This window comes from Limulus polyphemus, unplaced genomic scaffold (assembly GCF_000517525.1).
Source record: "Limulus polyphemus unplaced genomic scaffold, Limulus_polyphemus-2.1.2 Scaffold1057, whole genome shotgun sequence".
Lineage (NCBI taxonomy): Eukaryota > Metazoa > Arthropoda > Merostomata > Xiphosura > Limulidae > Limulus > Limulus polyphemus.
In genome coordinates, this window is record NW_013666667.1 from 225,451 (window position 1) to 242,639 (window position 17,189).

The window sequence follows — 17,189 nt, forward strand, 5'->3', positions numbered from 1 at the left end:
AGCATGTTTGGTATGATGGGGGATTCGTAACCTGCAGATTGCGAGTCGAGCGCCCTAATCACCTGGCCATGCCAACAACTTTTATGATAAACGTATAAATCACAGTGATTCATACACTTTACTTACCGTTACTACTGTTCGTTTCTTTAATTATCTATATATCGCTGGCCTCTCTGCTTATATACTAACAAAGGGGGTGTCCCGAATGCACTCGGGCCTCCGAGATCATTCATAATCATTCAAGAAATTTCACATACGCTACCAGCGCCAAACGCGCCAGCAGCGTCACGTGACTTCCGCTGTCTTAACAATATCTATAAACCTATTCATTGCAATGACCCGCGTCCAAAAAGTCGCTGAATTTAATTCTTAAATGGTGTAACAAATGGCAAGTGATACTAAATCCAACAAAAACACAAGCAATAACTTTTTTAAAAACTACGCAAACATATGAAAACTCTTAAGAAAAGCAAACTTAAGTTATGAAACAGAAATAAAAATGAGCAACAACATGAGATTCCTCGGAGTCACCTTTGACACCCATCTAACATGGAACAAACTTATTCAGAACATACATGCTTCGATTAGCAAAAGTATCAACTACATAAGGTTAATTGCTGGTAAGCACAAAAACTGCACACCCACAACATCCCTAAAAATATACAAAACGTTTGTATGCCCACTTATAGAATAAGGCTGTTAGATAACCTGTAATATGTCAGAAAATAATCTTTAAAAAACTACAAGTACAACAAATAGACCATTAAGATTAGTCCTAAGGCTTCCAAAATTAACCCCAGAAAATTACATACATAAAATCAGCAGCCTGTCCACTTTAAAAAATAGACTAACAGAACTGGCTTTCAAATATTATAAAAAGCAGAATAAAAGAAATAAATTGACAGCTGCACTTCATAAAATTTAAGTGCTCCCACCAAACACACTTCACCATACAATCTGTTCTGCGAACAGAAAAACAAAGAATAAAACACACACACATAAAGGGTTGAACACTATGTCATGTTGTCATTACTAACCATTATGTTCTCTTTTTCCAGCCAGGACATAGAACAGATAGATTTATATTTCAATTTCTATTCAGTTCAAATTATTTCTATAAAATCCTTTTCAATAAAGTCCATTTAAAATTAAATTAATTCCTAAATTCATATGATTTAAACTTAATACTCCAAATGCATGTCTGGATATCTTTGTCTCGCCTCGTCTACATTACTGGAAAAGACTTTCATCTTGCCGACCTTTTTTCACAGCTTTCTCTCAATAACTTCCCGTCGATGTTTCTAATCGCGATTATAGCCAATGTTGCAAACTATTCTCACGCGCAGGGTTGAAGGGGAATAACCGTTCCCGAGCACCCCAGTTGGGTTATGTTATGTTTGTAATTAACACAAAGCTACACAATGGGCTACCTGTGCTCTGCCCACCACGGGGTATCGAAACCCGGATTCTAGCATTGTAAGTCCGCAGACATACCGCTGTGCTACTGGGGCCCCCAGTTGGGAAGAGCAAGCAACTATCAAGTTGTTTTCTCTTCTGTCAAACTAAATTCCTGCGACGTTTAGTTTTTTTTTCCCCTCTCAACAGTGGCTCAGCGGTAAGCCTAAAGACTTATAACGCTAACAACCAGGTTTCGATAACCACCGTGGGCATAGCACAGATAACCTATCGGGCAGATTTGCGCTTAATAATATGTTCTGTAAAATGAATTATTTTGCCTTGTAGCAGTCGTTAATGTTGAACAAGAAACAAGGGTGGTGGGGAGCAGGGTTTCAAGCATTATAAAATTTTCCTAGTGGTAAGCGGGGGCTATAGAGCGTACATACATGTCCATACAGACAAGTTCTGCATGTAATTCTTCATGGAGGGTTTAGAAGCATTCTTCAAACTGCTTAAACTTATTTTATTTTAGAAGCAATGATAAATTTAAAGCTGCGTAAATGTTAATATTTTTGTAATTTTACATATAAAATTCCCCAGTTCACTTTGTGTCTATGCATGTTTTCTGTCGGTAGAATTAAAAACCAGCTTTTATTCATTTTTTTTTCTATTACAGTTGAAAGTAGAATGATATATCTCAATAAGGCTGAAAACATATTTTTTTCAAATGATTTATTATTTTATTTGAAGTTTATTGGGAAGGAACTTGTATCGCTGAAGTTCAATATACTTGAAGATCTGTGTATTCTAGCACAACAGTGAATTAGAATTATTTTCTTCAAGTTTGTATTTAAGAAAATCAAAAGATATTTTATTTGAAGTTTATTGGGATAACAGTTCATATTTATAATTTTATGTATTTTCCAATGTATAATCAATTACAAACACTGGCCAATCTTAGTCTAGAGGAGCATAGCATAATATAAACACAAAACACTCCTTTTGGGAAAACTAAACCATTTTTTTCTCTCCTTTCTCCAATTCTCCACAGACTTGAGGGGAGACACGCAATGGTTCTGAGTCTGCTTGTCTAGTATATATATTTGTGAATGTATGTCTGTTTGTTTGTTCCCAATACAAATCCATATGGACCACTCTACAAATGTCAAAATAGGTTCATTAGGACTAACTTTTCATCCAGAATGTCATGAATATTGAATTTTACTTTCGAGGCCATCTGAGGTCGCAGGGGGACAAAATAAGGCAAAAACTGGTGAAAATTACATTCTTCATCATCGAAAATTGGTGAAAACACTATGAAAATCAATTTCAAACATACTACAACTGCCCAAACATGTTCACTTTGCATAATAGCTATTCATCACCATTTGCTCAATTTCAGAACATCATAAGTTTCTAGAATGTTCAAAGTCATCTCCAAATAAAATTTCCCTTCCACTGATTTAAATTATTGTCACTACTGATTTCAAAACTTCTAGAAGATTCTAGAGATCTCTCCATACCAACTGTAGCAATTCAAGCTACTATTTCAAGACTTCTATAATATTCTAGAAATCTCTCCATACTACTTGAATGTAGCAATTCAAGCTACTGATTTCAAGACTTCTAGATGATTCTAGAGATCTCTCCATATTACTTGAGTGTAACAACTCAAGCTATATAAGGCCTGTATTCAAATTTCTGTTTCAGAATCGATATTAAACTTCCAGCAGTGATTGTTCAATAAGTGCCATTGCTGTACACCAGTATTATACGAAACTCCACCTCAAGATGGGACCAAAGAAACGAAAAAATATTGGCAGAAGCTCTTCAAAAGCTCGTAGAGTTCGAGAAACAAAGGATCAAGAGACATCAATCTCGCATCAGTGCACAAACCTCCAGACAGGCACGTAGCAGGCAGCGGGAATCAGAAGAGCAGCGCCAGGCCCGCTTCAGTTCTAAAAAAATCTTTATGTAAATGCTCAATGTGGAAAAACTAAGAACATTGTTTATCATGAAGCCCTTAACTGACTATATTTTCGACAGAAGTTAAGTTTCTTTGAATTGTGTATCTTTCTTATAAAGAAAATAAATATTTTGTCTGAAAGAATTATAATTCAGGCACAATTACCATGAAGCTTTTTTAGTTATTTTCCTCTTAATCAAATGGTCACCAAACTGAGTGCTTCGGTCCCCGGGCAACGCCGGGTATCCTGCTAGTAATCCATAAGTCAAGAACTGGAAAACCTAGACAATATAGTATGGACAATGAATTTAAAAAAAAAGCGAAATATTAGGAAACAAACAAGCATCAAAAGCAGCTTCAAAATACCAAACAATACGTTAATATAGCCAAAAATAGACGAAAATCAAAGAAATAGCTGAACATCAAAAACGACAATCTTCAAAATATTTTAGTTGTCCTGCCTTCCTAGTCCCAAAGTTTGTCTTTCCGGAATGATGTTCCTGCACCGTTTGGTTTTACTTTCATTCTACCCCTATGGAGGGACCACATAAAAATAAAAACAAGAGAGTCCCCTTTAAAACACAACCGAAAGTTGTAAAAAAAATATTGGAAAACATATTAAAATGTAATCCAAAATGGAAGAAACTCATTAAAAATGTAACAAAACATCGTAAAGATGCTCAATTTCTACACATCTAACTAAAAAACCCTATGGACTCAATTATATATTAAGATCTTTTTGTTTTAGAAATAATTCATTAAGACATATCATTCTTCTTTTCTTATTTAGAGACAATGTGAAATGTATCATCGTATTCTATTTTTCTTATATCATAAAATAATTAATAAGTATTGTTACGACAGCGGAGGTCACGTGACTCTGGTAACACGTGATTAGTGTCCAGAAGGTTCATGAAGAGGGGAGTGCATTCTAGACGTCCTCTATTCTTGTATATAAGCGCGCGAAATAAAGCGAGATAATTAATTGGATAGCAGACAGAGAGATAGGAAGACAGATAATCGAGTTAAGTCGTAAATAAAATGCGTGAATCGTTGTGAATTATAGCGTATGTTTAAGTAAAAGTGACTGTGGAAGTTAAGTGTATTACAAAGTTGTATTGAGAAAGAATAAACTAGTTTTATTTAAGAAAGGACTTGTATCGCTGAAGTTCAATATACTTGAAGATCTGTGTATTCTAGCACAACAGTGAATTACAATTATTTTCTTCAAGTTTGTATTTAAGAAAATCAAAAGATATTTTAAAATATTTAGATATAATATATTCTTCTTTGTTCTCTCTATATAGGTATAATTAGTCTTCGTTTGTAATATTTAAATAGTTTATATGTAGTTCTTTGGCATTACAAATTGTTAGAATAGAAATAAAAAAAATTTGCATTTAAACTCTGAAATATTTCCAAAAATATATATTATTATTAACTTATGTAAAACCATTATTGGTTCATTGTAATAATTCCTCAATTTAAAAATTGTCATTACTTAAAACTATGTTTATTTATAAGAGAAAAATCGTTTAGAATAAGAATTATTATTACAAAATGGTCACTCAGGTTGACATAAAATCGAAAATTCAATGGATCTGTTTGTTTCGAATTTCGCGCATAGCTATTCGTTGACTTTTGGCGCCAGCCGTTCCTAATTTAGCAGTGATAGATTAGAGGGAAAGCAGATAATCAACACCACCCACCGCAAACTCTTGGGACGATCTTTTAACAAGGAATAGTGAGAATGACCGTAAAATCATAACGCCCCAACCCAGAAAGACCGAGCATGTTGACGAAGATTCAAACCCGTAAACTGAGAGTCGAGCGTCTAACCACCAGGCCCTGCCAGGCTGGAAAATTAATGATAAGTGATTTTGATAATTTTCATAGTCTTCCGTTCCCTTATAAATAAACGGATATCTTCTATTTCTTTCATTACCTTAATACTTTGCTTAGTTAACTGGCATGTGCGGAAGCGTTCCATCTTGTTAATTATTTTTTATTATATTTGTTTCATATTCTTTTGGAAAGTAGAATTCGATAGATGTCTCTAAAAGTAAAACAACCGGAGGGATGAAGAGAAATGTCTGTTTCTTAGTTTAAATTTAAAATTGTAAACCGAAAATCCGACCAAAAATGTACATGTGAACACGGGAGGTATTAATTTTTTTTAAAGTAATAATATTCAGCTCTTAATACGTGGGAAGAAAACCCACTGTATATGTTCGAGTAAGTACAAATATTAAAATCATACCTATTTTCTAATTCGCCATCTTAAGTTATAACTTATATTATTATTTATTTATATTGTGTTTAATAGAACTTAAAAGCTCATGGTTGAACTAAACAATAGAAGGAAAATAAATGTACTGTAAGCAAAACCAAAATAAAATAATAGTAGAATTTTCTATTTCACAAATTTGGCTGAAGAAATTCCACTGTACATATTCGTGTAACTTGTAAATACAAATATTTTGTTGAAATTATTTAAGTATAAAGAATTTAGAAAATCTATCGAGAATATGGAGAGAATAAAGGTAACAATAATTCAACTCCTAAATGGCTTAGAAGTATGTCAGTAGTTCCAATGTTGTCATGTTTTAGTGTAATTTTGTATATGAGGTATATCAAGTCAGTAGAGTAGAAACCTATTCCCCAGTTATTACATACATGTTTCAGCTACATAAAAATATTGGTAAAGGTTGTCTTGGTCTCTTACTATATATACTGTTTCAAAATCAGTTTATGTTAGACTATGTTACTCTTTTAGTATAAAGATTGGAAAGTTTATAATTTGATATGAATGTTATTAAGGTAATGTGAATTTTGAAATTAGTATTTATTGAAGACTTTGTAACCTTTTTGAAGAATGTGACTTCTAATTCATAACTTATTTCTCTGTAGTCTAACTGCAAGGTTTGATAAGAATATAAAGGTGAAGCTACTATATAATCATGGAAGTATTAAAGATGAAGGTTGAATCTTTTCCTGATGAGGAGCAGGATTCTTTGTTGGACATCAAATTGATAAAAAAGGAAGATGAAACTTTCACAATAACTAGTAGTAAGTGTATATATTTAGAATTTAAATGTTTTTGTATTCTTCCCAACATAAGTATTGTAAATATTACTTATTTTGATTTGTCAGTGGCCCTGAATTTTCCATCATAGATTGGAAATTTCTTAATTTTTACAGGATTTTATTTCCTGTCTGAAGGATTTTTATCAGTAAGTGAAATTAAGCTCCAAACTCCTGGTTATTTTGGTCTTTATCAGAAAGATGAATTCAGTGACACTTACATTATCTTATTCTATACCATCACTTGTGAATGAGATAAAACCTGAGTTCCTTCTTTGCACTTACCCACAGTTCTCCATATACCCATTTTCCTTGTGACTAATTAGTTGTTTTGAAAGCTTCTTTTTCTCTAATTGAGACCTTGTTCCCTGTTTGACTATGAAAGCCCTTTGATGCTTTGTTGGCATTCAGTGATCAACATATTTGGATCAAACAATGGATTTGGAAGGGATTTGTTCCATCTTTCACTGTTGTGTGAAGTAACAATTAGCAGTAAGTGTATTTCGATCTGACTAGGTGTACAAGGATCCTATCAATGCTTTGTTGAACTTCATTTGTTAGTATATTTGGACCTGATTCTGAGATGAATTAATATCCATATGAGTATGAAATAACTCCACTTAATAACAGTATGGTTAAACAGAAAATTTGTGAAGTAACTGTAATTGGAAACTTAACTGAGTTTTAAGTCTGTATTAAAAATTAAGGAGACTGGGCACATTGTCTGAAGAAATTGGACACAATTTTTATTTCCAAAGGAAAGTAAAAGGAAATATGTTTGTACAGGTGGATACACACAATAACTTCTGCCTATAAAAATATAGTTCCGCAGCTTCTGATATGGTACATTATCTCTTCTCACATAAATAGCTATTCTCGTACAGTACTGCCCCTAGTATGCAAAAATTTTTTTTGCTCATGCCACAAGCCTTGAAACTACCACCCAGCTGGAATTGACTGATTTCAATGCATCTTACATGTGACAACCCTCCACCAATAAGAGTGCGACATACTCTCTTGTAGCATGTGACTTCTTCTATTCAGTTCTACTGAACTATCACTTCTTGTTTGGCAGGACTTGTGTAAAGATGTTTTTTTTTGGTGCTCATCGTAGTAATCGAATCGTGAGTTTCAATAGTTTAATTTCTGAAGTGGAATTTCTTCCTTTTTTTTATCTTTACATAGTTGAATAATATTTCAGTTAACTTAATTTCCCGGTTTTTTATTCTTCTCAATCTTGAATTTTTTTTTCCATCAAAAATTTTTTTGATTTTATATTTCAACTATTAATTCTGAGGATAACATTACCACTTCAGGTATCATACTCCCTACTAGCTCTATCTCACCGGCTGCAGGTGGGGGGAGGCCTGCCATTGGATTTATCTGCTGTGAGATGAATCATTATGTGGCTTAACTTCCTTCTCCTGAACTTGCCCTACTTCCTCCTGAACAAGCCAAACCTGTTCGGGCCAATGAGGACTTTGATAGCCTTTTTCCACCACCAAATTTTGTTGTGTCTTCCTATGCCTAATGCAGTGTTTTTAGACATGATTTCTCAGGTACGTGATATTTTGCGCATTTCCCTGATTTCTTATGATCCCCTTCCTTCTTTGTTGCACGATACCTTTTCATCTCAGTATTTGGTTTTCCCACATTCCCTGGATATTAGGATTCATGTTGAGCATTTTGTTTATCAGTTGGTTGAGGGTGCCAGCATTGGCTACTGATCACTTTGTATTAGCTTACCATCAGGTTGACTGTCCATTTCTTGACTCTCAGCAGTTGGAGTCGATTTTACCCATGTGGGGAGCAGTCCCTGATTTTCCTGTGTGTTTATCCCATTCCAAGTTTTCTTGACTTTGTCTTACCCTTACTTCCCCTCTACAGAGATACCGAGGGTTTTTGAGTGAGAGCTCCTCCCTAATTACTTCCACATTTGTCATCTTCAGCTCTCACTTTACACATATGGTTTCTCTGTTGTTGGAATCTTCTGGGTAGAGATGTGCCCTTGTCCCAGGTTCAATTACCACCCCCTTACCTCAGGGATTTATGTATGGCCTCTTTGCATTGGCGGTATATTTTCGGTGATGTACCTGAGACTTTGGAATCACGTGTGGAGTCAGTGCATCAACACTCTTATCCTTTCCTCTTTGTTTGCCCGTTTGTTGCAGTCAGAGCCAAGACCGGCCTCTATTCCTGTTTCTGGTCCTAGTCCTTCTCAGCCTTTAGCTGTTCCTCCCTCCAGGGGTTCCTCATCTCATCGTTTTATTTGACATTGATGGTCATGTCGCCAACAGTACCAGTGTCTACCCAGTGGGAGCTCACTTGTCCAAATTTGTTCCCCTTTGGCAACCTTTCACCACAGATCTGTGGGTTATTTAGGATTTATCCGAGGGACTTGTCCTACAGTTCCTTTCTTCCCCTCCTTTGTCTCAGGTACCTATTTCTTTCCCAATGCTTCGGGATCCTACTACCAGTTAGCATCTTTCCGTAGCGGTACAAGACCTTCTCTCTCAACAGGTCATCAAACCTGTCCATTATCTTTTCCATCCTTTTATTCCAGGCTGTTTGTCATCAAGAAAACTGGAGATTGGCAGCCTGTGATAGATTTGTCCCACCTCAATCATTTTATGATTTTACTCTGCTTTACTACGGAGTTGTTTCTCACCCTCGGGTGGGCTTTTTCTCTGGGTTTATGTATGATCAAGGTGGATGTCGCGAATGCTTACTTGCATATCCTGATATCTTGGAAATCGCGATGCTATTATTGGTTCGTTTACCATGGGGTGGTTTATCAGTTTCATACACTGCCATTTGGGCTTGCCTCAGCCCTGTATGTTTTTTGTCAGGTTATCAAAGTGTTTGCCTGTTACTTACATGCTAAAAGGTTGCTCTTCCATTATTACATGGATGACTGGCTACTGTAAGATTGTTCTGAACAGGAGTAGTCCACTCATCACACTCATTGACTGCTCCTGGAGGTGGCTCATGTGGGCTGGTTAATCAAATTTGAGAAGTCCTTCCTTCTGCCTAATCAATATCTTGTCCATTTGGGTGTTTTTTTAACACCCATCTCCTCATCACACTCATTGACTGCTCCTGGAGGTGGCTCATGTGGGCTGGTTAATCAAATTTGAGAAGTCCTTCCTTCTGCCTAATCAATATCTTGTCCATTTGGGTGTTTTTTTAACACCCATCTCATTCGGGCTCAATCTTCTCCACTTCGACTTCATTTGATAGAGCTTTTAGTTTTCCATGCTCTTACTTCTTCCTCTATTACAGCTCCCGAGGTTCTATCGCTTTGGTGATGTGGTCTTCCATGGCAGCCATTATCCCATTAGGTCATGCACATATGCAGGCTCTTCATGACCAGTGGAAGCTTGCATGGGATCCTTTGAAGGTTCCTATTTCCCTTCTTCTTTCTCTTGTCGGTGATCTGCATTGATGGTTGGACAAGACTCGCACATCGGCAGGTGTCTCGCTTCCTCCTCATCGTCTAGATTTACATATTTTCATGGATGCATCCCTTCAGGGCTGGGGAGCATGGGTCGATCAACAAGAAGCTTCAGGACATTGGTTTGCGGCCGAGAGGTCTTATCAAATCAACATCCCGGAGCTTCTCACTGTATTTCGAGCTTTGGTTCATTTTCTCCATCTGGCCAGGATCATTTGGTAATGATCCATTCCAACAATTCTACAGTGGTTCCTCATCTCAATCACCAGGACAGCACCCATTCTCAATTCCTATGTTTTCATACTTTGGATCTTCTTTTTTGAGCTCACACTCTCGATATTCATATCATTGTGTGTCCTTTTCCAGGTGGTTTCAATCTTGTTGCAATTCAGCTTTCCCATCCAGACAAAGTCTATCCGATAGAGGGGTATCTTGATCCTCTTGTTTTCAAGTGCATTTGCTCCATCCCTCAACACCAAATTGCCTCTGTTTTGATCTCTGGTTCTTCATCTTCTTGCTCTGGCTGTAGATGCTTTCAGTCAGGATTGGACCAACAAATACCTGTATGCTTATCCTCCCATTTGCCTTCTTCACAGGATGATTTCAATCATCCATGCCACTCCATGTCAAGTCCTTTTGATTGCCAGTCACTGGCTGGCTAAACCGTGGTAGCCTGCAGCTACTCCAGCTCCAAACTACCCATCCTTTACCTCTTCCTCTTACTTCATCAACCTTGGTCACCAGTGTTTCATCCAGCTCTTCCTGTCCTCCGTCTTCACGCCTATTTTTTATCCGATCCTTGGCGAGGAGATCCAGTTTGTCCCGATGGATAGCTTCTTTTCTAGTTAGTTCTATTTGCCATTCTTCCAGGGATGTTTATCAATGTAAATGGAATGTTTTTCGTTTGTCGGTCTTTTGGTCAGGGGTTTTCACCCGCTTGACACACTGATCCTCATATTGTGGATTTCCTCACTTCGCTTTTTGATCAGGGTTCTTCTGTCTCCTTGATGGCTGGTTATTGGGCTGTCTTGTCCCACACTTTTTGTTTTTCCCAATACCATAGAGTGTTTACCTCTCCTACTCTTTCTCTTTTTGATGCATTCCTGCCAGATTCATCATCCACTTCAGCAGGCTGTCCATCTGGATTGGGATGTTAATGTGGTCCTTCACTGCCTCACCTTGCCTCCGTTCGAACCACTATCCATGTGCTCATTGTTTATCCTCTGCCTTAAGACTTATTTCTTTCTCCTCTTAACCTGTGGATGTCAGAGGTCAGATTTATATGTCATTGATGTTTCATGTGCTCTTTATCATTCCACATATATTCTCCTTTATCTGGATCGTTTTTCATCTCCTAAACTTTGGCAGCTCGAGAGGCTAACTCCTCCTTTTTGCCGATTTCCCTTCCTTCCAAGACTTCTATGTCCTGTACGTGCTCTTCACTGTTATATTGCCTGCACAGCTTGCTTTCGGTGTGCCTGTTCCCGTCTCTTTATTCTTTACCCTTGCCCCCCAGTGGCACAGCAGAATGTCTGCAGATTTATAATGCAAGAATCTGGGTTTCAATACTCGTGATGGGCAGAGCACGGATAGCCCATTGTGATGCTTTGTGCTTAACTCCAAACAAACTTCCTTACTCAGTGTTCCCATTGCAGTGACTTGTACATTTTAAGAACCACCTGGCTCATTTTGATTCTTCCTGGGTACCTGCTGACTTGACCACTTACATGAATTTGCTAGATTTAAATTAGGATGAAGGGTATTTTAAGTCCAGGAGTGTTTCTACTCTTTATATAATTACTGTTCTTCTCCATTGAGAACTTTCTGCTACAAGATATGGAATATGCTTTGGTTTCTTACCCTGACTACCTCAATAACCACCATTTGGGACTACAACTAACATGTGCATGGCAGTTCAGGTATATTTTCAGAACCTGTTCTTTGCTGAAAATTTATTCTACACAATGTACTTGTATATCATTAAAGAAATTATAGAAAGGGCCTGTTCAGCTAAATACATCATATGGATGTTTATTATAATTTAGTGAAGTATGTTATTGAGTCTTGTTATAGACAGACCTACATTATTTGTTCTTCTAGCTACAGGAGAAGCTAATTCCTTGGAAGAAAGTTCCAAACAAATCATTTTGAAGTTTGGTATAGCAAAAGAAGACCAACAGGAAAAGTGTGATGATGCATTTGAGAAAAGTGAGGTAATTTGTTGATTTAATCTTTTATAGTTGTGTTATTATTAAAGAGAAAATGTAGCTGTAGTTGTGTCTTTATGGACTTTGTTTATGTGGAATCTAATTAGTAATTAGTTGCAAGCAGAAGACATTTACTACAAGTTTTCCACATTATTGTGAATATACTCATTACAGTTTTTCTTCTTGCTGCAGTAATATTGCTGTTCCACAGACATTTCCATACCACTTACTCTACACTTTCTACTAATTACTTATGAAAACCTCATTAGATGTATAATACAATATCCTAAAATTTTGGATTTTTCTTATGACTGTAAAACTTATTCTGTGATGAATCAGCCATAATATTTACAGTTGTTTAGTACATTATATGAATCCTACTTAGGAGCCCTACTTCATCATTTCATTCCATAATTGGTGATGCTCTGTCTGATAGCAGTGCTTCTTCACTACAGCAGATGAGTTTCCACTGTGAAAAACTCCATTGTAACATTGCAATGATCCATCATGCATTCCACCCATAATCCATCTAATTTACCAGAGTGACAATTCACCAGCACCCAATTGCGACAATTCAATCAGACAAATTATGTAAGCACTGCATCTGGTGACTTGACCAATATGTCTTTGAATGAAATAGCATAAATACATATTTCATTCTTCTGCTGCTGGAGGTATGCAACAGTTGAATGGATATGTTAGGGAAGCAATTTGTGTGCATGAGTTGTGTTGCTTTTCCAGCAAGGATCTTGATTTTGTTGTGTAATGTTGCCTGAAGCACATGTATGGGTTTTGGCACTTAGCTTCGTCTTCATGGATTCTAATCTGTTACAAGATGCCTTGCTACGAGTACCACGGTTTGTTGCAGGTCTGCCTGGGTAGTACTGCTTATAGCTGGGTAATTAGGGTGTTTGCTAATCTATAAAGCAATGGGTTCATTAAGTGGTTACATTTGATTTGTAACTTTTTCATTGTCCTTCATTTCATATGAAGAATGTCATTTATGCATTTTGTGAAAAATGTGCTATCTAAAAAATATTCCATACTTGGAAAATGAATCCCTAATGTGCAATAAAAAATACCATTCAGTCAAAATTGGGTTTGTTTCTTAACTTGCTAGTAATTTCACATTGATTTTCTGAAAGAAAAATGGATGGATAGGGGTCTAGGTCCACAACTTTTTATATAACATTAAAGAATACAGTTACACAGATGTAACTTTGATATACAACACTAGGTAAAAAAAAAGAGTTAATTTACACTTTATTTGACACTTAAGCAACTGAAGAGTTTACAGTGGGTTCTGCCAGCCAGTTGTCATCAATCTAAGCAGCTGTTCAAAAGTAGTGACAGTGACTGATGGTTTTTGTAATTTTGCATTAACAAAGTATGAGGATGAACAAATTTAGTGGCAATTGGAGCTGAAACCAAAACTCTTAGATCTCAAGTTCCCACCCCATCCTCAGTTGTGTAGTTTTAATTAATCAGTTAGTTATACAACACTAGTCAATGTAATTGGTGCTCATAGGTAATTGATTACAACACCTAGTTCTGGGTCCCCAGAATGATCCATATTTCTTTGTTTTCAATCTGAACAAATCTTTATAGTCTATGTGATGGCAGTGGGTTCAGCCAGCCAGTTGCCACCCCTCTAGGCAGCTGTTCAAAGTAGTGACTGATAGTTTTTTAACTTTGCAATAACAAAGACAGTGTGAGGGCAAACAAATTTAGTAGTAGTTGAAGCTGAAACCCTCAGATCACAAGCCTCCATCCCATCCTCAATTGATTGATTCATATTTCTTTGTTTTCAATCTGAACAAATCTTTATAGTCTATGTTTATGAATATTTTCTGTCAAAAGAACTGTTGTACATAATTTCGAAATGTGATCAATTTTCAGTTGCATCACACTATCTATAAAATGCTAAACAATGTCAAAATGTAGTTCTGATGCATGTTGCTCCACCACAACTTTTATATCTATGGTTGTAACATGACTTACTAATTTATCTATCCAATATCATATTAACCTAACATACTTAACCCTCTGAACAATCTGAACAAATCATTGTGGTAAATGTTTATAAATATTCTGTGTTGGAAAAGACTGTTATACATATATTGTACATAATTGTAATGAATATAATTCTGAATTAAATCAGCTATTATGTTGTGCTTGATGTGAATGTGTTGTAGTCTTGCTAGATCAGCCATTATGTTACTTAATAAAAAATATGTAGTATTTCTGTATTTAATCAGCTGTTATTTTACACAATATAAATGTGTAGAATTTTCTGTTTAATCACCCATTATGTTACCAAAGGGAGGGGAAAAAAACCCCAAATTAGTCATCCACTTAAGATGTGGAACTATACATTCCTTGTGTTTGGTGTCATTTGATCCCACCAGATGGTCAGCATTATCTGACAGGAAGTGTTTACCCAAAATTTGCATCAAGCATGGGAAGATAGAAAGTATTAAACTCATCTGCCCTTGCTCATTGTACCTACCATTGAGGTGGGGTTTTCTGCAAGACTGCACTTACGCTTTATTTTACCTGGCCATTTCTACACCTTGTACAAAGAAAAAACCAGACAGAACCAAATGTAATTCTGCACTTAAATTTGGCTCTTCTTTACTATCTTTAATCATGGTAACCCATTACACTGTTTCTTTGTGTTGGCTCAATTCCAAATGATTTTGCTTGATGACAGTGGTCCATGACACTCACAGTTGTCCTACCCTATGAAATCCCCCCTTCCCCTCTTCATTCTTATGGTGGAGCACAAAAGAACCCTAACCTCTCCAGTCCCAAGCTGTTAGGGAAGTCAATATTGACAGTTTTCTCTGCAAGGGTTCCTTTCCTTCGGTAAGAGACCAGTTGGACCCACCATTCATTTGAGAAATAGGACTGGGGTGTTATGTGAAAGTGTAGTACATAACACCTCTCTACAATATTTATCAAGCAAATCTCAGTGGATATGTCCAGCCAGATGAAGCTTAGATGTGCCTTCAGATATAGCTGAGGGTTCCTTCTATTTCCCTCTGTTGTTTTATTGTCTGATGTAAGTATCTGACCAAAATGGAATGGCCTAAAGCTGTAGCCACACTATGCATCTTAAAGTTCCACCCACTTTAGAAACATGTAACAACCATCACTAAATTTTCTTGATATCTTTATACTTTCACAGTAATTTATCATTAAAAACGCATTTGATATTACCTTTTTTAGAAGGATGCAGTCTCCCACTGGTTGCTGCTCCACTAAGCAACTCCTAGTCTCATCCCATAACCTTTCCCTTTCTGTTGCTGTTTTATAAAGGTTCTCTTCTTTGTAACTAAATATCACCAGTCCCTATACCATCATCATTGTAGGATACTAGCTTTTAGTGGTACAGAGTGATAAGTAATGTTTCTGAAGTTATCGTCTTCCACATCTAAAAAAATGTGTTTCAGGTAGATAGATATTGCTTTGTACTACCCCCCATCTTTCTTTTCACTTCTAGTGCATTTCGTTTGCCTTATCAAGAAGGAGTCTATGATCATATGCTTGCTCTCACTGTGATTACTGTGAATGGATGCTGTGTTCACCTGCTTTTGGTGGAGGGTTACAACATTATGATGGTTATGTCATAAGCTGGAGCAATACATGTAGACATGTAAGAGTTGGAACATGTTCAAGGCTTGTAACATACGTAAAAAATTCCAAGACAGTTGTTCATGAAGTAATAATTTGTAGTGGTGCAGAGAGGTAAACAGAGATGTGAAATACATCTTTAAGTAAGGAAAATGTTGAAACCTAGAAAATTACTAAAGGGCCATTTTGTAGAAAGATCCATAAAATTTAAATATTAGAATGCTGTAGTTAGTCATATTTAAAACATTACTGTTTTGTTCTTTTTAACTTTTCCTACACATGGGTTCCTGTACATGGTAAGGAGACCTTCCAAAGAAGATTCTGTCTATACAGTTTACCTTCTTTGCAATACAAACATCCTTCCACATTTTTGCTGTGCAAGGGAAACTGTGAAGGGGAGGAAGAGGATTCTGGAGATTTTGTGGTGTAAGGGACACTGCAACACACCAGTTTGGCTTTGATTTCCTCTGCTAGTATTGTATAGTCTTAATACCTGGTGCTGTTATTTGGGTATAGTACCCGCAAAACCCTGACATAGCTCCATTGTTCTAGTTTGGCAATGTGGCATGTGACCTTGTAGGACTCCATGACGTGTAGGTTCAATGGGTACTGAATGTTTTTATGTTTTTGATGGGTTTCCTAAAAACCATAAATAAAAAAAATAATAATTAGAAAACAACCAAGCATGATCTACTCACATATTACACACTTACAACTTCCTGGTATTCGTATATCTTGATTGCTCATTCTTCATTCGTTATCAAACAAAATTTTTTGGCAGATATCTTTCTTTTTCATCCAAAAGTGATTAACCCTTTCGATACGAGGCCATGTCAATAAGTTTGTATTCAAACTGTAGATTGTAGTTCAAATTTTAGAACTATAAATTACTCAATTTGTTAATTTAAAAGTAAATATTAAAAAAACACAGATAAACATCGATTTTTGTGTGTCTCATGGTATGTTGAATGCAGCATTGGTTCAAATTATATGTTTGTGAAATCAAAATACTAAGTCTGTAGTTTCATATGAATTAGAAACTCAAATTACAGATATTGACAAGCTAGAATCTAAAATAAGAAGGTCTTATATTTTCTATTTGCTGAGATATTGCTCACGTAATAAATAAACATAGTGGCATCCTGCTCACCTCCTTCCATTTTTGGAAATGCTCCTTTATAAATGCTTACATATATATGACATGAATAACCAATCATAAGCTCAGAATGTCCCCCTAGTGGTTTTCTAAGTTTTTCTAATGTACCTAGCATCATTTCTTTCTTTTAAATCAAGATTTCAATGAGGTAGGTTGTGTCTTTAGTCTGCTCAGAATTTCATATTTTTTTAGACCCAAATACAGTTTAGTTACTACATTTGATAAATTATAATAGAATTCTATGGCATTGATGTAGTAATTTATTATTTTGTAGTTATTCAAAAGTAT

At 36.1% G+C, this 17,189-nt stretch overlaps 2 protein-coding genes across 4 annotated transcripts in view; both read left to right on the top strand.

Annotated features, from left to right (window-relative positions):
* LOC106461912 overlaps positions 1-17,189 on the top strand; it is a 164,331-nt gene that overhangs the window by 58,660 nt on the left and 88,482 nt on the right. The window lies entirely within an intron of this gene.
* The window catches only part of LOC111083021 (zinc finger protein 883-like), a 59,350-nt gene continuing 47,108 nt past the window's right edge, over positions 4,948-17,189 (top strand). Inside the window, exons 1-3 of one of the 3 annotated variants that reach the window (XM_022389007.1) lie at positions 4,948-5,599; positions 6,275-6,433; positions 12,003-12,115. In XM_022389007.1, the coding sequence (XP_022244715.1) occupies positions 6,325-6,433; positions 12,003-12,115 (222 nt within the window). In that variant the 5' untranslated portion in view covers positions 4,948-5,599; positions 6,275-6,324. The remainder of the gene's footprint in view (positions 5,600-6,274; positions 6,434-12,002; positions 12,116-17,189) is intronic. The other 2 variants (XM_022389006.1, XR_002611102.1) reach the window with 2 other exon arrangements.